This window comes from Talpa occidentalis, unplaced genomic scaffold (assembly GCF_014898055.3).
Source record: "Talpa occidentalis isolate TD23 unplaced genomic scaffold, MPIMG_talOcc4v2.1 talOcc4.12, whole genome shotgun sequence".
NCBI lineage: Eukaryota > Metazoa > Chordata > Mammalia > Eulipotyphla > Talpidae > Talpa > Talpa occidentalis.
In genome coordinates, this window is record NW_023601212.1 from 46,407,716 (window position 1) to 46,428,234 (window position 20,519).

Consider the following 20,519-nt stretch of genomic DNA (forward strand, 5'->3'; position numbering starts at 1 on the left):
CAGCTAGCGAGACCTGTCTGCTGCGCCATGTGGGTTGCTCCCTGGCCGGCTGGGGATCGAACTTGTGCTGCTGTGGTTGGCAATGTGTCTTTAACCCCTGCGCCACCAGGGAGGCCCCGGTAGGAGGGATTTGAATAAGAGAATTTGAGTTGTTCTTACAAAGATTTTCAAGCAGCTTGTGCGACAATGGTTTAGATACCACCAAACCTAAGGTTGAAATCCCGGGGAGGAGGCTGGTGGTGTTATGGTGGGTACCGGTCTTCTTGGTTGCCGTGAGACTCCCATGAGACATAGTATGAAAAAGGTAGCAGCATCTAGAAAGAAACCAGCCTAATTCCCGAAGTTGTGAACTACAACTCCCAAGAGGCTTCAGGGGCGCGGCCTCCGCCTACTTCCGGATTTCGCAGCCCTTCGCTTCCAACTCCCGGGCGGGGTTTGCGCTCTCAACCGAACTTGACCACGAGGGGAGGCGGCGTGGGGACCAATGGGCATGTATTTTAGCCTGATCTGGCCAGTGGGAGCGCGCAGAGGAAACGCATCTTGGGGGCGGGGCTAGAGGGTGGGCCAATGACGGCAGGGCGACGGCATCATCAGTGTAGGCTGTGTCGTGGCTGGAAGTTACTGTGCGGCGGCGGCGGCTAAGAAGGCGGCTGTGGTGGCGGCGGCGGCGGCTGAGGAGGCGGCTGAGGCGGCGACGGAGGAAACAGAAGATGGTGAGAGCGGCCGCGAGGCCCGTGCTCCCTTTCCGCTCCACAAAATGGCGCCGCGGGCCCACCCACCTTCAGTAATCCCCGAGGCCCCTCACCTCTCTGCCCGGCCCCCTCAGCTTCGGCCCCGCCCCTCGCTGTGACCTGTGACCTTCGACCCGGGGGACCCTGCTGTGAGCTTCCTGCTTACTCCGCCCCTCCTCCATTTCCCACCCCTAACCCCTTCCTGGCTTCCAGGCCCTGACTAGTCATTCATTTCCGGGTCTCTGCTCTCCCGGAAATCGCCTGGGGTGGTGGGGTTGGGGTCCCCTGAGGCCCCCAGTTTCAAGTCTCTTCCTGAGCATCCCGGACCTGGATCTGTCCAGTTCAGGAGGGTTTGAGAGGGTTTGGGCGACCGGTATGGGTGTGGGGACGGGGAAGGGGGCTTGACATCCACACTTGCGGGGCTTTGTGACCAAAAGAAGTGCGACATCGCGGACTGACCCAGTGGCCCAGATCCCTGACCCCAACATCGCCGTCTTGAGCTGCCCCTAAGAGGAAGCAACTCCATCACCGAAGACCAGGTTCTGTCCTGTTAAATGGAGGTAACAGTGGTCCAGACCTTACAGACTAATGACAGTTTAGGGATCTGCGATGGTGAAGGACTGTGAATACTCAACCGATGAGCTGGCGACTCAGACCCCTGATATCCTTTTCCAGCCATTTCCTCATCTAGAAATGGGGATAATGTCAACTGGTTGTTGGGAAGTTAAAGACCCTTTTCGTGAGCTAGATCATACTGGGATTTGAGTCTTGTTCATTGGAGTTCTTCTCACCACCTGTAGAATGCCATGGTGGCCCAGCCTCTGAGTAGGGCAGAAGCCCTTCCCCGTTCCTCACTATTTAGCATCCCCAGGGCTCTCAGGGGTGATGGAGTTTGGTTTAAGCAAGTCAGAAAGCCCCTTGGTTCCTTATCCCAGGTTCCCAACTATGGATGTGGTGGGGAATTGGCTAAAGAGACTTCCTATCTGGAAGGAAATGGGAAAATGGGTTCCTGACATGTGGGTGTCCACACCTGGGTGTTATCTCCTTGATTCCTCAGTGCAGCCCATTGTGCACACCCTGTCCATAGAAGGGTTCTGTTGGCTTTGCTTCCAAAACAGTGTCAATCTGTCTGTGGCTCCCCATCATGGCCAGGCACTAACACCTTCCCCCAGATACCTGCCCCAACCTCCTCACTGGTTTCCTTGCCTCTATCTTAATCCCCATCCTTCCACCTGCTCCTCCTCTCCCCACTTATAATTTTGGAACCAGAGCGAGCTTTTAAAGATGCAAATAAGATTACACCACTTTCTAGAATATAAAACACTCCATGGTCATCTTTAACTTAGCTGAAACCCCAACTACCCCCTTAACCTCTTAAGTCCCTGCCCCTCTGTGACTTCATATCCAGCCTCTTTGCTTCTCCCTCTGTGAGCTCCAGCCACATGGGCCTTGTTTTAATGTGATCACACTCCAAATCCCTGCTACCCCAGAACCATTATACCTGCTGTTCCTTCTGGAATACTGTTCCTCCTGTGAACAACGCCATCCTGATTTGGGATGCCCTTGCTTCTCCCCTCTCTTAGTACTTTTCTTTTCCTCATCTCACTGTAGTTGGGTCTGTGGTGGGCTACCAGCACAGGACTGGCACAGGGATGTCCCGTGACATCCCTGATAGAGTCAACAGCTTTTGGGCCCCGCTGTTGCTAGGGTTTGTCTAACTGAGATGAGGATTTCTCCTGTATCTGAGCCTTGTTTCATTTGTTTGGCACAAATTTCATTGATGCTGACAATTGCCCTCAAGGGGGCTCCTTGAGATGCTCCTTCCCTGTGTTATTGAGACTAAAACTAACTTGGCAGGGGGGGTCCCTCTTGTAATCCCAGTTCACTGTAAGGTGGCAGGGATGGGAGGTCACCAGTCAAGATTGAGTGTATTTCTCCCCACTCTGGTGCCTCGTCACACAGGGCCCAGTGTTGAATCAGCCTGCTCCTGCCATCTGCCCTCAGAGAGGTGCCAGTCTAGCAGGGAGGTGGATGTGTAAAACAAATGATCTCTTCCACATGTGAGCAGAGGCTCCAAAAGTATGGGGAAAGGGAAGGTGCCAGGTGTGAAGAGATTGTTGGGTGTTTCCAGCATAGAAAGTTGAGGGGCATTCCTGGAGGGTGCCATAGCACAGGTCAAGGAGTGTGTGGCTAGAGTGGGGTTGGGGGGTGTTGACGGAACCAGGAACATGGTAGGGTTTGAGCAGAGACCAGATCCCTCCTTACTCTTCAGATCTGAGTACCTGCATCACTGCTTTTGGGTGCCTTATCTGATCCTCAAACCAGCCTGACTTTTCCCCCCTACTATCCTGGGCCTCACAAAGCCCCTCATGGCACTCTGTCCTCATGACCTCTTTGCATTCACTTTGCAGCTTCTGATCCACACTCATGTTCTCTGCATTCTAGGCCTCCCAGGGCCAAGAGCAGCTCTGTTGTGACTCCCCAGTGCCCTGGTGCCTGGCTTGGGGCCTGTCACAGTGTAAGGGCCTGAGAAGACCTTGTTGGATGGGTAGTCTGCAGTGGAGTTAGGACAGAGGTCCTGGGATGGGGGAGGCAGATTCGAGGGGCTTTGAACTGGGCTTTGAAGTCACCTGAATTTGAAGGTCACCTGAGTAGGAGTAGGAGACACTTCACATTCCAGACTCCCTGGCTGACCTGACCTTCAGTCTTCACAGCTTACAGAAGTGGGGACACCTGCCCCAGAAAGTGATATGGTCCAGTGCTGGATTTAGACATGGGTACTAACCATCAAGGGAAGGGTATAACCTGCAGAGGTTTGGAGCCTTGGGAAAACAGACACTGGTATGTCTTATAATAGAAGGAGCTTGACCTCTCAGATTGGGTGAATGCAGGTTCAAATTGACTTCCTCATTTTCTTTTAGGGCCCAGTGACCTCAGACAAGTGCCATGTGACTTAGTAGCCCTGTGTTGATGATGATTCGGTGACAATAGCTCTGGAAACTTCTGCCTAGGGCGGGGCAAACAGGAACCCTGCACTGGCCATGCCTCTCTTGGCTGTCCCACCCCAGTTCTGACTACAGAGTCACTCTCCTACCTGCTCTCCTGGGAGGTCACTCCCTGCTCCTAGTTCTTGGCCATCCTTCCTTCCTGAGCATCCCAGGACCTTGGACCTCAGTTTCTTAGCTCTCTTGGGCTTTTATTCCCATGTCTTATTGCTGAGACTTGCCTCCTACCCACAGTCAGGGTCTCCCCTCCAGAGCTTTCTTTGAAGGGTGGGGCTGTGAATTCTGTTGCTGCCTCCCTGGAGTAGCATCCTCCCTCTCCCCTGCATCCAGCCCTCCGCTCCCCTATCCTGTTTGTTGTTACTCTGGTCTGGGGGGGATGCCTAGGGTAGAAGACTTTTCCATCCCTGGTCTCTATCGAAGTGAATAAATGGAAATGAAACCAGGAGATTAATATGTCTGCTGGCACAAAAGATAGTCCTGCTGTTGGGAGACCTAAGTCTGATCTCTGCTTTGCTTTTGCTCTTGACTAAACAAGAAGCCCATTCTCTCTGGACCTCAGTTTTCTTACCTGTTGCCTGATTATGGTGCTGTCGTGAGGGTCCTGCGGAGAAGGTGTGTTTTCCCGAGATTGGCTGTGCTCTCTCGTCATGAGTGTACAAATCAGGTAGCCGGCTGTAGGGTGCATTCAACACAACTGGAACAATAAGAACAGAAAAGATGAATCCTGAAGTCACCTGGAGGCCTAGCCTAGACCCAGTGGGCTGACCAGTTTCTCATTCACCATCTTCCCTGTCTTCTAGGCAGATTTTTTGAAAGGACTGCCCGTCTACAACAAAAGCAATTTTAGTCGATTTCATGCAGACTCTGTGTGTAAAGCCTCGGTGAGTGGGTGTTCTGCGGGTTGGGGAGTAATGGGGGTGGGCTGGTGGTGATGCTCACCTCCCAATTGGGGTATAAAAAGGAACAGGGTCCAGCCCCATGTTGCATGGTGATGGTTTGCGCTGTGTTGTGGGGCGGGTGCCAAGTAAAGGGGTTCAGGTGTGTCCCTAACCTACACCTTCTGGACCCTCCTGCAGAACCGACGTCCCTCAGTCTACCTGCCCACGCGGGAATACCCGTCTGAACAGAGTAAGTGGACTCTCAGCTCCAGCTTGGCTGCTGAGGGGAGGGCCACGGTACGGTGTGGGAGGTAACCCAAAGAGCCCTGGCCCACCCCGTGTCCCTGGGAGCAGCGGGCAGCTGACCACCAGTGTCCTTTTGCTCTCCACATCCAGCCCCACGCCTGCCACTCACCAGCCCTCTGCCCCACACTTCCCATCAGGTCATACATCCCCTGCTGGCACATCACAGGGTCCATGATGAGTGCCATGGACTTTGGTGGGCAGCTGCTGGGAGTAGGCAACCAGGTGCCAGGGTTCACAGAAAGGCCTGGAGCTTACAGAGCAGAAGGACTCTGAGGTTATTTCCAGTGGTTGAGGTGTTTTATTTTAACTTGAGAAAGATCCCGCCACCCTGTGTCCTGGCTGGGTTGTGTGGTTCCTGTCTTGTGGCTGTGTGGATTTGTGCCCCCAGTTAGCCTGGACCTATTCGGGGGTGTTCCGCCTGTGGCAAGAATTCCTCACAGGATAGAGGATTCCGCCTCTCCTTGGGAAGTGAGGACCTAGTGGAGTGCTGGCTTGTGGCCTAGTAGTGGCTGTGACCTCAGGAATGCAAAAACATGGGCTTCCTGAGGCCTTCTTCTGGGTTAGGGTACAGACTGGAAGTCCCAGAAAGACCACTCAAAGCTTAATCCAGGTCAGGATGCCAGGGAGGGGTGAAAACCTATCCTAAAAGAGGCATCGCAGGCCAGGATGGGGGCAGGGTCTCCTGTAGCCTCTTCCTGTCTTTCCTCTTCAGCGACTTTCTGTCTTTCCTCTTCAGTCATCGTGACAGAAAAGACAAACATCCTTTTGCGTTACCTACATCAGCAATGGGACAAAAAGGTAAGGCATGAAGGGTTCAGTTTCTGGGAATAGAGGGGTTACAGTACCAAGAAGAAGGGCTCTCATTGGGGCAAGGACATAGGTGACTGTGAGAACAGTGTTTTAAGTGGGGCTTTGAGGGCTGAATAGGAGTTCGCCAGATGATCCAGTAGAGGGACGAGCATTCCAGAGGAGAGAACATGTAGCCAGCATGGCCTTAGGGACTGGTAGGCTTTCATGTTATTATCTAGATTATCTGTTTTAATGGCAAAATGTATACATGATAAAAACCCAGGCAGGGCCTCCCCGGTGGCGCAGGCAGTTGAGCGCCACAATGTGAAGCTGTCTGCAGCCTCTGCAGCGTGGGTTCGATCCTGGCCGGCGAGGGAGAAACCCACATGGCGCAGCAGACCTCTCCTGTGTCGCCCGCTGCTGCCCTCAGCAGTGTATTTCGTCAGTCTGCCTGTTCTGTTCCCGGCTCTGTCTCTGGTAAATCTGCTCACCCTCCTGCACATCTGGCCTGTATCCCGGTTCTTGTATAAATAAATAAACCTTTTAAAAATAAATAAATAATAAATAAAAATCTCATTTAAAAAAAAAAAACCAAAAACCCAGGCAATAGAAGTGGCTGTAGTTACTGTAAAATTAATCTTCCCTTTCCCCTCCCAGAGACTACCTTCCTAATATGCACTGTGTTTTCTTTTCCTTTAATGAAATATTTAAAAAAGATTTATTTTTTAATTTATGTATGCATACAAGAACTGGGGTGGAGGCCAAAGGTGGGGGGCGGGGGTGAGAGGATTCACCAGAGACTGAGTGGGGAGCAGAACAGGCAGATCTACTGAAATACACTGCTGAGGGGAGCAGTGGGTGAGACAGGAGAGGTCTGCTGTGCCATGTGGGTTAGCTCCCTGGCGGGGATCAGACTCACTGCAGTAGCTGGTGATACCTTGATAGTACTGAGACTAACCCCTGCACCACCGGGGAGGCCCCTCATAAAATTTTTAATGAGCAATTGTGTTGTACAGCAAGGTTAGATTTTTTGCTTCTAACATTGACCATCGAATGGTTACCTGCCCTGGGTGAGGTTGGAGGGGCCCCATGATAAAGTGATAGCTCAGACAGTGTGAGCTGCCTGGCTTACCCTGTCCCCCTCCCTAGCCCCTCATGCTTTCATTCTTACCAGCAGGGAAAGATCTTCCCAGACCACCCACTTTTCCTTTTTTGTGGCTACCTGTAGGCTTCCCGGCTTGGGAACGCACACTTTGCCCTCTGCTGTGAAACAGACATGTATGGGTCCGTGCCAGGGTGGTGACTCCTTGCACACCAGTGGCCTCAGGGATCTGGACAGGTCTGGGTACCAGAGGGGCTGCCCAACCAGGGTTCCAAGGCCCCTCTCTCTGACTCTTTGGCCATCAGAGACTTAGAGCTCTCCCTTTCCTGTTCCCCAGAATGCCGCCAAGAAGAGAGACCAGGAACAAGTGGACCTCGAGGGTGAGAGCTCTGCGCCCCCCCGCAAGGTGGCTCGGACCGATAGCCCAGACATGCACGAGGACACTTAAGACTCACACTCCCCCACAGGCGCCTCTTGTCTTCTGTGCTCCCCTCCCACCGTGTGTGTAAGCGCTCCCTGCCCGCACCCTGCCTTGCCCACACCACTTCCAACCTCATAGGAGCCAATGTATTTATTTTCCTTGAGTTTTTATTTATGCTGTAAATGTACCAAGTGATGGTTAAAGGGGCCGTCAGACACAGTAGTGTGATATTGGTAGATGCTTTTTAAACATTGTTATTCCCTCCATCCCGTTCCCTCTTCTCCCCACTTCTCCAGACACCAGAGCGGGTCTGTGAGGGTCTAGAGCCAGGCCTGCTGCATCAGGTGACAGTGTGGGGGCCCTTTTCCCGATTCCCACCTGCTCGTCCGGGCTTTTAAGACTTGGCCTTGTCTCTCAAGTTCCACTGGAACCTATTCCGTGCTCAGATCCTGCTCTGAGCGTGTGCAAGGCGAAGTCAGCCCTTCTGGATCTTTCTCCTGTCATTTTATCATGGACTAGTGCGTGCTCCATGTCCACCCCAATAAAAGGGTCTTTCCTACTTGACCTTGCGTCTTTGCTCCGCGTGCCTCAGCCCCAGAGGACGGAGCCCCTGAGAGTCATCCCATCATCACCAAGAGGAGCCAAGAGGGAACCCCATGCACTGGGGCCCTGGGACCAGCTGGATTCTCTCATGGGCCTGCTGTGATTGCTTCACTCAGAGCTGACACCTGTCTGGAGCCGCCCCCTGCTTCACCTGTCAAGGTGTCCCTGAGGATCAGGATGTCCCCAAGAGACAGTCAAGCTGCCCGGGGTGGAACTGTGGTGGACTGCACTCCCGGGATACCTGCCAGCCGCAGTGGAGACAGCCTCAGGCTCAGAGAGCAGGCACATGGATGCCTGGGTGATGTTAGTTCTGCGCGTTCCACGACCATGAGGGCTTCCAGCTGGGGTGGGTTTGGAGCTGAGCTCAGGGCCCTAGAGGGTGTTTGGGTTCTGGGCAGTGGGTTCAGGGCCGTAGGGGAAGATCACTACCCGCCTCACTGGTCCCAAGTGGGGCCTAGGGGTCGGAGCTGAGTGCCAGGGCTTTGAATGGTGAAGTGTTGGACCATGTAACTAGAGGACACATCAGGCCTTGGAGGGGTGCCCGTCACCTCCCAGGTGGAAGGTTCCAGGGCTGGTTGCCTGGCTGTACAGGGGGGGCTTTGCCTTCTAGCTCTGGGCAGTTCCTCGCTTGGGCATGGAGTTCCTAGTCCCAGGGCCGATCTGGTTACCTGGGTGGGCAGGTGGTTAGTCCCTTTGTTAGTGACTGAATAGGTGGGACCTCAGCTTTAAAGGCCAGGAGGCAGAGCTGGAGCAGAACAGGCACACCCTGCTCATCTGTATTTCTGTGCCTCAGTTTCGCCTTGGGGCGTTGGACTCCACCTCCTGCCACTGCTATTTGTGGCATTGGTGGGGGTCCCACGGCTGTGCAGGCCCCTCAGCTGACCTCCCCACTTCTGCCTTTGGTGCCCCCACCCCATCTGCTCCCCCAAACACCAAACTCTGCCTTCCCACACCTCTGTGCCTTTGCACAGGCTGCTCTCCTGCCTCCAGTAAACCCTGATGTCTCTTTCACCATCCCCCCCAAAGTGCCCCTTCCTTACAATGGCTCTCCCTGGGCTCTTCCAGCTTTGGGCAGGGCCCTGTTGGACACGTATGAGGTGATGTCTTCCCTGATCACACAGCAGAGCGCCAGGGACTTGGGCCTGACCCACAGTGGGGCACCCTGGCCACTCCCTAATGCCACCCAGGGACCCCTGAAGGTGCCATATCTTCACTACAGTGACCTGGGTACCAGATGCCTTCCAGTTTTCACACTCCAGTCTCTTCCCATTACCCCCTGGTTCTAGATGGCAGCCCTGGCGGTGGGTATGCCAGCAATTGTGGCCAAGAGGACTGAGCCCCACTCCTGCAGGGCTGAGCCTGGCTCGGGCCCAGGCCCAGCTCCCAAACTGCTGAGTCCTTTCAGTACTTTGAGATTTCTTTCTGTCTAGGAGGCTGAAGGCAGGGCCTGAGGCCCTGCAGCTCTTCCCAGGGAGGAGTTCTGAAGTCAGCCCCCAAATTTGGGCCAACTCGGAAGCGGCCAGTCTGGAGTTTTCCATCTGTGGCCTCAAGACCCAGTTCTTAGGAGGAGGCCCCCAAGGGTCACAGAATGGGCGGGGCATCCCCAGTGCCAACCTCGTCACCCAGGCCCCCTGATTCCCCTTCCACGGTTCCATCCTCTGGCACTGTTGAAATATACTTTTTATTGCATTTCTGCCGTTTTACAAAAATATGACAAAATAAATTAAAAACAAATAAATAATCGCCTATTCTGTGTTTGTGTATTTTGTTGGGTTTTTGGGTTTCCTTTTGTTTCCCCCATCCTGGTCAAAAGGTAAACGGCAGATGGGGGGCAGCCCCCCCAGGCCCTCGCCCCAGGATAGGGTCACCAATACTGGGGCCCAAGTAGGTTTTCTGGGTGGTGGCTGCCACCCTGTCAGTATTGCATATGAGAGCAGAACAGAGAGTGTGGGGGTGACAGTTGGAGTGGGTAGGAGGCTAATGCCAGCCAGTAGGCCAGCACACAGCCTGGGGGCTAGGGCTGGGTGAGGGTGTAGGGGGCTCGGAGGTGGGTGGCAGCATTGGGGGTGGGAGGCTGTAGAAGCTGGCGTCCCCTGGCAGGGGCTGAAGGGCAGGCGGGGGCCCAGCCAGGGCACAAGGCGGGCACTCGGCAGCATCGGTGGGGGCTTGGCGGGGGGCAGCGCCCTCGCCCCCACAGCCCCATGGCCCATCCCACTGCCAGCAGCCAGCGGGCGGCGTCGGGGGCCTGGGCAGCAGCGTTGGTGATGGCGGTGGCGCGGGGCTCCGGCTACGGCGGGTGCAGAGGGTGGGGGCGCCCACTGGGGCCAGTGCTGTCCCTGCGGAGGCGAGAGGGGCCGTTCCGGGGGGATGCCGTCCCCGCTGCCGGACCCACTCAGGACCCTGCCCCCGCGCACCCTCCTGGAGTTCCAGGCACATCAAGGGCCTTATTGCTTCTGATCAGTGATGGGTGGGCATTTCAGGTGCATCCCCTGCCTGGGCCCCTGCCCATCACAGGGAGGACACCAAGGAAGTCCCTCTAACTTCCAACCTGCGTCCCTGGTGCTGCAGCTGCTACCTCTAGGGCTCCCTAGGGATGGGCAGCTTGCCCAGGGCAGGGTAGGAGGGCCGGAGTGAGGCCCCTGCTCAGCACAAATGTGGGCCCAGCATCCAAACTCCCTGGTTGAGCAGCCCTAGTCCCTACTCCAGGGAAGCTCTCCTGGAACAGCTGGGCTGCAGGGTAGGGACTTGCATAGAGGCCTGGGGGGAGTTCAGTCCCCCCAGAGTGAGCTGGGTGTGGGGTCTTATGGGGACAGGAGAGGCTGGGCCAGGTGGCAAGGTGGCCTCCCTTATCTCTCCTGGCACCAGAGCATGGCAGGGACACCCTGGGTGGAATACTAGGACAGGGGGCTTTGGCATCCCTCCCTGGGGGTAAGGAGGGTCAGGCACAAGGCTCCAGGCTCTCAAGGGTCCTGGAGACACTGAGTAGACTTTGACCCACAGGCTCCAAGTACCGTGCACCCAGGTCCCCAACCAGTACCAAGACCAGACCTTTACTGGTCTTTATCCCATCAGCACCTCTCCCCAGACCTGGCCACCCCACCCCTATCCCCAAAGCCCAGCCCAGAGTCCCCACCCCCGAGTTAAAGCTTATGACCTGAGCCTTCCTCTTCAGGCCGGGGGGCATCTGGCTCCTCAGCCGCCGCCTCGTCTGCCGGCCCACTCCGCTGAACCCGGCTGCTGCCACCGCCAGGGGTCCCGTCCGGCCGGGCCTGCCCTCCCGCCCCGTTGGACCCGGCCTCAGCTCTGGCCCCACCGAAGGGGAAGAGCTTGCCAGCGTGGAAGGCCTTGGGTGGCGAGTGGCTGCGCTCAGGGTCCCGCCTGGTCTCAGGTGACTTGAGGAACTTGAAGCTGAGGAAGGCTGGCAGGCGAGTGTCGCTGCCCGTGGGCGACTGGGCAGGTGGCGGCCGTGTGGTGGGGCCAGTCCCCACATTAGCTAGCGAGGAAGCAGTCCCTGATGACAGGAACTTGCCCTGCAGTGGGATCATCTGCTTCAGCTTCATGACGTTGTTGGGTGCCAGCAGGGACCCTGGGCGCTTGGGCCTCTCTGACCCATGGCCACCTGCCCCACTGCCCTTGGCCTTGGCTGAGGCCTTCTCAGGGGCAGCAGGGTCCAGCCCAGAGCCCTCGGCTCTGGACTCTTCCCGGCCACTGGTATCCCGTTCCCGCCGGGCATGATGCTCAGCATGCCGCTGGCGCTCCTCCTCCTCCCGCCGGCGCCGCTGCTGCTGCTGGAAGCGGTGCTGGGCCTGGCGCTCATGTCTCTGTAGGCAGAGTAAAGCCATTAACAGGACTAGGAAAAAGGCTGTGAGCCGGTACCCTCTTTGGAAGTGGGGCAAGTTCCAAACCCTTATTGGGTGCCAACTGTATCCCTGGATCCACACTGGGGCTCTCTGTAGAAGTGGGGAGAGATCTAAACACTTATTGGGCACCAACTGCATCCTTGGACCCATGCCGGTACTTTCTGAGAATTGAGAGAAAGAATGTTTACTTGCCACCATTTCTGTCCCTGGCTGCATGCCAGGTACTCTCAGGAATTGGAAGAATGGAAACAAATATTGGGCCTCCATAGATCCCCTGGTTTCTGGAGAATCAGCAAGAGAACCACGATGGGTGCAGACCAGAGTCCACATTGGCCATTCCAGAAGCTAGTAGCCACACATGCCTTGTCAATGTCCACTGACATAATTAAAATCAAACAAAACTTCCATTTCCCAGTTGCCTCTGCCCTATTTCAAGTACTTACTCGCCATGGAGCGAGAGGGTGAATGGGCAGCAAGATCATCATGGAGAGCTCCTCGGCCAGCTCTGCAGTTCTCTGAGGAAGGTGGCAGAGGCTGGGCTTCTAGGAAGCCTCAGCTGTGTTTCTGGTCCTTAACAGGATGTTCCTGGTTGAGCTAGCCGATGGCTTAATATCATTAGTGCCAGCCTGGTGCTGAATGCCACTGGGATTCAAGAAGGGCCCAGGCCTGCTCTGATGCTAATTATTACCCTGGGCTCGGCACATCTGCCCTCCTGCTATGGACTCAGCCACTGAGATGTGCTCCATCTTTGCCACCAGCCAGATGTGCAGGAACCCTGTGGAGTGGGGTAAACTGACACTGGGAAAATACCTTGAAGGCCTCCCGGCGTTGGTACTCAAGCTTGGCCATCTCCTCGGCTACCCAGCCCGGGATGTCAGGAATGGCCACATGGATGAGATACTTGAGGAGCAGAGCGAAGTGCTGAAGGGACAGAGAGGAGGCTGCAGGCTCAGGGGTGCCTGCCAGTATGTCCACCCCATAGGTTCCTCACCCACTGCTCGTCCCACCTCCAGCACCACCACAGACACGATGGCTGCCTCCGGGCTGAGCCAGGGGAAGAGGCGCTGCAGTTGTCCACACTGGCCGATTAGGTAGCAGTTGACCACGATGGCCAGGACACCCATGGCCTCCATCACTTTCTGCAGGGGGATACAGGGAGCTCAGGCCAGGCGGGCCACCCTCCCCTAGGGCCCTGTTATTCCCAGCTGTACCCCCTCTCCTTCTGGGCATCAGTTTGAAGCCCAGGCACTCCCCCCACCTGCCACTGGCCGATGCTCTCCACCCGCTGCCCGAAAGGCCGCTGCAGCCCTGTGCAGAGCTTAAGAGCATCACTGCGGATCTCAATGAGATTGTTGACCAGAGCACACAGTGCAGCCAATGGGAAGGCAGAGGAGAAGAGCACGACGTAGCCAAACTGAACAAACATCTCCTGGTAGTCCTGGAACGTGTCCTGCAGAGAGAATCTGGGTACAGCCTCTGGCCACCCTCAGACGGCAAAGCCTCCTGCCTTAGGTCACCTTCTTCTACCAAGTCCAGCTCCCTCAGAATATCCCATTCAGGTCCTTCCAGTAGGTTTCCTACCACATCAAAGGCCCTGTTACCTACCCCCACCACCTCCTTCCACCCTGGGACAGCGTGCCACTTCCTTGGAGGACCCTGCCACTGCTCTCAAGGCACCTCCTCACCTCATACTTCTTCATGCAGCTCTCCAGCTCGGCCTGGGTGAGCTGGGGCGAATGGTCCTCCTCTGGCGGGTCGATCCAAGATGCCCGATTCTGTCGCCGCTGTCTCCGAGCAGAGTCCCCTGAGCCTGGCTCTGGCTCTGGGCCCCCATCCGGCGCCTGGTCTCGGCCCTCACCCCCCGCTCGGCGGAGCAGGACAGCTGGCGGCTCTGGCTCAGGGCTGCCAGGAGCCCCCTCGGCCTCATCGTCCTCCTCCTCAGCCAGTGTGAACACTCCTGGCTCCAACCCCTTTTCCACCATGGTGGGGCTCCCCTCCTCCAGGAGCGCCTCAGGGCTTGGGCCAGGCCGCTGCCGCCTGGCTCCCCGCTCGGCAAAGCTGACCTTCTTCAGACGGAGCCCGCAGTCCAGGAGGCCACCCTCCTCGCCTTCCTCGTCCTCCTCGTCCTCCTCCTCCTCTTCCTCCTCCTCCTCCTCGCCCCCCCTGGGCCCGTCCCCCACCTCTCCACCTTCGCCCACTGGCTGTCGCTCCACCACGGCCTCCTCTTCCTCCTCAGGAGCCCCACAGCCCCCGCTGAGACACCTGCGGCCTCCCCCACCACTGCTGTTGCATCCCTCTTCTGCCTGGGGCTCGAGGCGGTGGGGTGCAGGGCGCCGGAGGCTCAGCAGGCTGAGCAGGGCTTGGGCCAGCTCCCAGGCAGCCTGCAGGCCAAACTCGCCACGGCCCAGGCGCCGGTACAGGTGCGGCTGCAGGACCTCGCGCACGTTCTGGAGGAACTGGCGAGTGATGAGCAGTGTGGCCAGCATCTGGGGGCAGGAAGGGGTGAGAAAGCCTGCGTGGGGGTGGGCGGGGCCTTGGGCACTGAGACAGCCTGCTGGTTAGGGGCCCCTTCTGCAGCATGATTCCACACACATGCCTTGAACCCTATTCCTGAATCCACCCCTTTGGATATGGAGGCCCCAGTGTTCAGCCTCTGCCACAGTTCACTTGCCACCAACCATAGCCTTGCAGGCCATAGCACTCCCAGCCAACCAAATTGCATCTCCTCCCAGATTTAAGCACCTCCCAGGAGCTCAGCAGGTGCCCCCTGCCAGCAGCGCCCCGTCCCCTCTGAGCATGCACCCCTGGTTCTGCATGAGACCCCAGCACAGCACACTGCCCACACTGGCAAGGCCCTGTGGGCTTGCCACCTGCCCATACTTTGGCCCAGGCCACGAGCAGAAGGCCCCGGAGGGACAGGATGAGCAGGCGGAACCGCAGGGCCACGAGCGGGACCAGCACCGCTCGAAGCTGCCGCTCGAGGCTCTGGGACAGGGACAGGACGAGCAGGAGCTGTGGAGGGACCGACGGACAGATGGACAGACAGATGGGGGGGGCAACAGGCAGAGAGGACGCACAGACAGACGGACAGAAAGGAGAGAAGGATGGAGGAGGGGGGGGAAGGGCTGGAGAGCCCATGGACCCCTGGTGCTGGGGCTGGCCCCCCACTGGCCACCACTGGAGGGCACTACCTTGGGCCACAGTCTCACCTCTTTCAGACGCTCCATATCCTTGAGGTAGAAGCCAATATAGAAGAGGCTCAAGTACGAGTTGACAAACTGGAACTGTGGGAAGCAGACAGGCAGGTTGTCACCCTGCCACCGCTGTGCCCAGAGCTGTGCCTCATGCAGAATCAAGGTTTCCCTGGCATACCCCTGCCCACCAGCTGGCCACCACACTCACCAGGACAACCTTGATGATGAGGTGCTTCTCATAGGCGCTCTCCAGCCGGTAATTCTCTGGGGGCCGAGGGGGCAAGTGAGGGGTGAGGCCCAGGCCCCACTTGAGCAGTGGGACCTTCTGCTCAGGCAGGGACTGCCCCCACAGGACATACCCATGTCATTGAGCCAGATGGCAAGCTTCTTGTAGCCCTCAGCACTTATGCTGACCAGCAGCGCCAGCACAACCTTGGGAAGGAATCGGATGAGACGCGGCAGCCCCTTCACACTCAGCACCAGCTCCTGCAGGAGCAGCGAGTCAAGCTTACCCCAGCAGCTGGGCATAGGTTGGGCTATGCTATGTGAGGGGTCACCAGGTTGGGGCCAAAGCCAGGGCTGGGGTCTGGAATTCACCTGCAGTTGGAAGCAGCCGAGCATGAGCAGGAAGACACAGGCCAGGCAGCTGAGGCACAAGGGAAGGCTCACAAGAAGCTGGAAGAGCAGCCGCTTCCAAGGCGGGTAGTAGAACTCCTCAGCCCGGGTCACGGGGCTGATTCGTCGAATGCCCTAGCAAGGGGCAAGGGGAAGGTCCAGTATAAGACCAGGGGGTCTTCTGCCCCATATACCATTCCCTTCCTTACAAACTCAATTTCCCTCCATCATGCCTTTGTTCTCATGGTGACCCCGCTGAAAGCACACTTCCCTCAAATCTGATTTCCTACTCCTTCTCCTCTGAGCATGCAGCCCCTCCCTGACCCCCACCCAAAGTGCTCTCTCTCCTTTACCCCATTCTTGGAGTCTTTGGATTCAGACCCCCTGCAAAAACTGACCCTGAACTGGGGTCGTGGCTCCTCCACGGCTTCCCCAGGTGAGTCCAGAGTCCCCCACTTGTAGGCTAGCTCTGCTCCCCTCCGTTTCCACTCCTCCAGGAACAGTGTTGACCAGACCACGTTGAAGAGAGCAAAGACCACACAGGATACATCCCGGCTTGTCTAGAGTGGTGGAGGGGGGCTGAGGTGTTGAATGGGCTGTCCCAGGGATTAGGGTATCTAGGGTGCCCTAGCCCCAGCCCAGCCCACACCCTGTACCTGATCAGCCTCCGTGAATGTGTACAGGACAGAGCCAAAGACAGCTGGGTATACCATGGCTGAAGTGTAGAAACCCAGCCAGGCAAAGTACATGGCAATCTTGACACCAAAGTAATCACAGATCTCATCTTCAGGGGGAAGAGGGAGTGCTGGTCAGACCTGCCCACCTTCTGGATCCCCGCCCATCCCCAGGTCCAGGCCGTACCCAGGGGCTGGTTTTCACACACGGCCTGCACCCATGACTTCATGAGGCGGTTCAGGATACGCTGTTCATGGACTGGGAACACCTGCTGGATGATCCCACGGGCTGCCAGCTCAGGGACTGTTAGGGGACAAGAATGGGGGATTCCTGCTTCTCTGCCTGCTCCTGGTCTACCTACCCCATCACTCCCTTAGCCCCTCCCCACCTTGGGCTTTTTGCCTGCTCTTACACCAGCAGAGGCTCTTCCCAGAGGAGTTCTGGGTGGATGGTACATCTGGTTCTCCTTCAGAATTTGGGAGGGGTAGGGGCAGGTAGGAGGGCACGAAGGAATCCTGGGAGGGTGGGTCCCAATGGGGAGCCATGCTTTGAAGTAAAGCCATTTGGGCCTCAAGTCATTGCTCTCAACATCTAAGGAATGATGCAAAGCTGGTGCCAGGAGGTGACTTGCAGGGACTGGTTTCCTGGAGGGGAAACTGAGACCCAGGGCCACACCATCAAGGCTACCGGGGCGCTGTCCATGGTCCTGCCCTGGCATTCTCACGGACTCCAGGGAGCAAGTCCCACCCCTCCCTTAAGACTCCGCCCCTTCAACCCATTGATTGGTCTGGCTCCAGGCCCCGCCTTTCTCCCGTGATAGATAGTTCTCTAGGAGCCCCATCTGACACTCACTGATTGGCTGGTCCTCCAGGAAGCGCACATTGTGCAGCGCCTCGCCCTGCTTGGCTCTCAGGTTCTGTAGCCAGAAGCGAATGATGCTCTGGCGTTCCTGCAGGGGACAGGGTGTGAGCACAGGGAGCAGCCACCCACGAGTTAGGGATGTGCGCTGGGGGCCAGCTGGTGCACCTGGGATGTGAAGAAGCGCAGCTCACTTTCCACGTTTTCGTAGATGAAGTCCTCCTCACAGGAGAAGCCACGGGTGCCACCACCAAACTCGGCCTTCACTGCTTTGCGTAGACCCAATTCATCGGCCCCTCGGAGTAGGCTGCTGGGAAGATAGGGGTGGTGGGATCATGGGAGGAACACTGGCTACCTGGTGACCACCTGGGGCAAACAGGGTAGCTGGACCTCACAAGTTGGTGTTTAGAAGGGCAGGGAGCCAGATGGCAAGGTCAGCAAGAGGCCAAGGACTCGCCTCTCATACGTGGCGGTGACGAAGAAGGCGTAGGCACGCGTGTGGCGGTGGTGGCGGACTTGCACGATGAGCTCAGGGATGCCCACACGGATGTGGTTCAGCAGCCATAGCAGCGTGTGGTCATCAGTGGTGTCTGCCAAGGGGCACAGGTACCCATGGCTCTTTGCCACAAGGGGTCTGAGGCTTCTTACAGACTCCCACTCAGGGGAACGAAGCTCAGGGGAGCCCTGTCTGGGCACTGAATGGGGGGACACAGATACCTGGGAAGGTCATAAGCACATCACAGTTCTCTGTGGGCACCGTCTTCATCCATGCCTTGTGGGACACCAGGTAGCGACCTGCCTGCAGGAGCCTCTTCCCAAAAAGCTTATCTGGGGGGCAGGCAGGGCAAACTTGGGTCAGGCCACTCCTGCACCACCTCCAGTCTTGATCACTCCAGTCCTGTCCCTTTTCTATTCGCCAGGGTTCCTTGGCACTCAGTATGTCATTCAAGACCCCATGAACTCTGGCCTTGGGTTCTTTACTTCCCTCCACGTCCTTGCACCAGTCAGGCCCTCCTCTAGGAATGCCCTTGCCCCAGGTCCTCACATACAAATCTTACTCATCTTGAGGCCCAACTCCGCCTCCAAACCACAATCGATGGGGCACTCACTAGCAGCACGGAGCGCTTCACCACATTATGTCAGCTACCTCACAGCTGGGTGCGGTTCTTACCCCCATTTCACAGGTGAAGAAACTGAGGCTCAGAGCGTTTAAGTCAGGCGCCCAAGGTCACACAGCTGACCTGGGATTCGAACCCAAGACAGGGTGATTCTGTATATTCCGCGGAGGATCTCTCAAGCGCATCCCTGCCCAGCTGCGATTAGGTAGCCCGAGGGTAGGGGGGTGACCTGGCTCAGCCCCTCGGTGGGGGGGGCTCCCGGAGGGGTGTGTCCACATTTCTGCTCCGGGACCCCTGCCCGCCGCACCGTCTTAGCTGCTCCCGCCGACCGCGGCTGCAGTGCTGGGAGTAGCTGGTTCCTCTACTGGACTCCAGGCCGGGAAAGCTGACCCCAATCCCCTACCCGTCCAGCCTCCGCGCGCACTCAAGGCACCTGCAACCCTACCGGATCCAGCAGCCGCACACATACCCAAAACTCCAGACGCCGAGGCTGCAGGCTCGCCCTCCGGCGGGGGCCGCTTGCCGCGTTCGCCCTCCAGGGATGTGCCCCCAGCGCCGGAGGCGGTTTCGGCCATAGCGAGGACAGGGCAGATCAGGTCAGGGGCTACGGGCGACCCGGGAGGTGGCGGGCCGCGGGTTCATGCAGCCGGTGCGGCGGCTGAGCGCGCCGGAGGAGGAGACAAAGGCCGCGCCCGCCCGCGCCGGCCGCCGTCCCCGCGTGCCAGAGCGCTGCTTCTCGTCCCCGCCCGCGCCGAACCTCGACTCTCCTTGGCTCCGCGCACGTCACTCGAGTTCTCCACTCCGCCCAAGTTGTTTTCTGGGTTTCGTTCTCGCCCGCCCACCTCACTCTGTGGTGCTCGTCCCTGCCCGCACCTAAATTGCAGTTTCCACCTTGCTCTTGCTGTATTCTGGGTCTCGTCCCCGCCTGCGAGACTTCGTTTCTCCATCTGCAAAGGCGCGGTTTGGAATAAGATGGGCGGAATTAACTAAGGCCCGAGATGGGAGAGGGTGCGCCTGGTCAGAGTAGATTCCTAGTAGCAGTAAAGTCAACCACTATTGTGGAGAAGAGAATAAATAATTATAGCCAAGTCCTGCACAGCACGCGTAGTTCAATTGCATAGGACACCCACCCATTTTTCATCTAGTTAACCCCTGCTCCTTGCGACGTAAACTCCTCAGAGTTGTCATGTTTAAGTCTTTCTAGCTAAATGTGAACTTCAAATAAATTAATAAGTAGTGTGTCCCAAATATCACATAGGACATAATTATACGTAAACTTTATTCTTGGTATTTTGTCTGGCACCCGGATCCCAGATCATCAGGAGTAGCCTCCTCCGCGAGACTGGGGTCAGATCGGGTTCTCATAAGGCAAATACTAGACGCTAGTGTATACCTGTGATAGATGGGACAGCTCGACGTCAGCGAATGTCATCGTTCCTCTTTTACAGATGAAAAAGTTGAGAGGGCCGGCCCGGGAGGATGGGGACGGGGGTGGGGTGGGGTGAGGGGTGGAGGATTAGAACTCTAATCAGTCCCACCAATTCTTCCCAAAGTGCAGGTGCGTCGCCCGCCCGCTCTATCCAAGAACCAGAAAATTGGCCGTGCGAAACTGGGAGAACCCGCCCCGTTGGCGCCGGGAATTCCATCATCAGCGCTTTTATTCTGCGATCCTGCGCTGTCCTAGGTTAACCTGAAAGTAATCTCCGCGACTCCCCTTTCTGCCTCTTCGGGAGCCAGAGACAGACCAGACACAATTCTGCCGGAGCAGACCTGGGCCAGAGAGGAGAGAGGGTTGTGTTGGGGGGATTTCAGAAAGGCGTCCTCGCGGAGGAGACCCTGGAGATGGAGGCCCCTTAAGGATGAGTCTGTTAAATGAGGAGGGGCGTCCGAGGCTGAGGGAACGGCCGAGGGAAAGGCGGGGATGGGCTACCAGCTGGAGTGGTCCTAGAAAACAAATAGGAATAGTAATCTCCCCAGAAGTTTGGCCGTTTTCCCAAGGCCGGTGGCGCGTGGGCTCTCCGGCACGCACCCCTCCCTGCCACTAAGGTGCTCTGGCTTCGCCCAAAGCTACGGAGTGGCTAGATGGAATAAGCTCAAACGCTCTTTCCGCGGTCATTCCGACGGTCAGACCCGGTCTCCCCTCCCACCCCTCATTTCCGGGGTCTCGGGGAGCCGCAGCTTTAGAATCCCACGACCCCGATCGGATGTTGCCGGGGGAATGTCATATCACTGCACCCAGAGGGCGTCCTCAGAATCAGCCAATACAAACGAAGACCTTCAGTGGGTGGGCGGGACGTTTTCTAAAGGGCCCAATGGTAGCCAAGACTCGTTAAGTACTTCGCCAGTCACTCCGCCGAGTGGGCG

The 20,519-nt window shown here is 57.3% G+C and overlaps 2 protein-coding genes across 3 annotated transcripts; one reads left to right on the top strand and one right to left on the bottom strand.

Annotated features, from left to right (window-relative positions):
* Window positions 1-618: 618 nt before the first annotated feature.
* On the top strand, window positions 619-9,645 carry DDA1 (DET1 and DDB1 associated 1). 2 transcript variants are annotated; one of them, XM_037506127.2, is made up of 5 exons: window positions 619-713; window positions 4,537-4,617; window positions 4,813-4,864; window positions 5,657-5,718; window positions 7,149-9,645. In XM_037506127.2, exons 1-5 carry the CDS (start codon window positions 711-713, stop codon window positions 7,257-7,259), a joined length of 309 nt encoding a protein of 102 aa, XP_037362024.1. In that variant the 5' UTR covers window positions 619-710; the 3' UTR covers window positions 7,260-9,645. The 2 variants fall into 2 exon arrangements, with proteins under 2 accessions (XP_037362024.1, XP_037362023.1); XM_037506126.2 differs by lacking the exon at window positions 619-713 and adding an exon at window positions 794-1,291.
* Window positions 9,454-18,812, bottom strand: ANO8 (anoctamin 8). Its single transcript, XM_037506128.2, has 18 exons — window positions 18,625-18,812; window positions 17,755-17,865; window positions 17,495-17,627; window positions 17,206-17,344; window positions 17,032-17,128; window positions 16,366-16,482; window positions 16,161-16,288; window positions 15,903-16,064; window positions 15,487-15,639; window positions 15,249-15,375; window positions 15,098-15,153; window positions 14,905-14,979; window positions 13,381-14,181; window positions 12,954-13,145; window positions 12,703-12,834; window positions 12,506-12,616; window positions 10,990-11,656; window positions 9,454-10,171 (listed from the first exon to the last, which is right to left on the bottom strand). Exons 1-18 carry the CDS (start codon window positions 18,728-18,730, stop codon window positions 9,813-9,815), a joined length of 3,666 nt encoding a protein of 1,221 aa, XP_037362025.1. The 5' UTR covers window positions 18,731-18,812; the 3' UTR covers window positions 9,454-9,812.
* Between the last annotated feature and the right edge of the window lie 1,707 nt (window positions 18,813-20,519).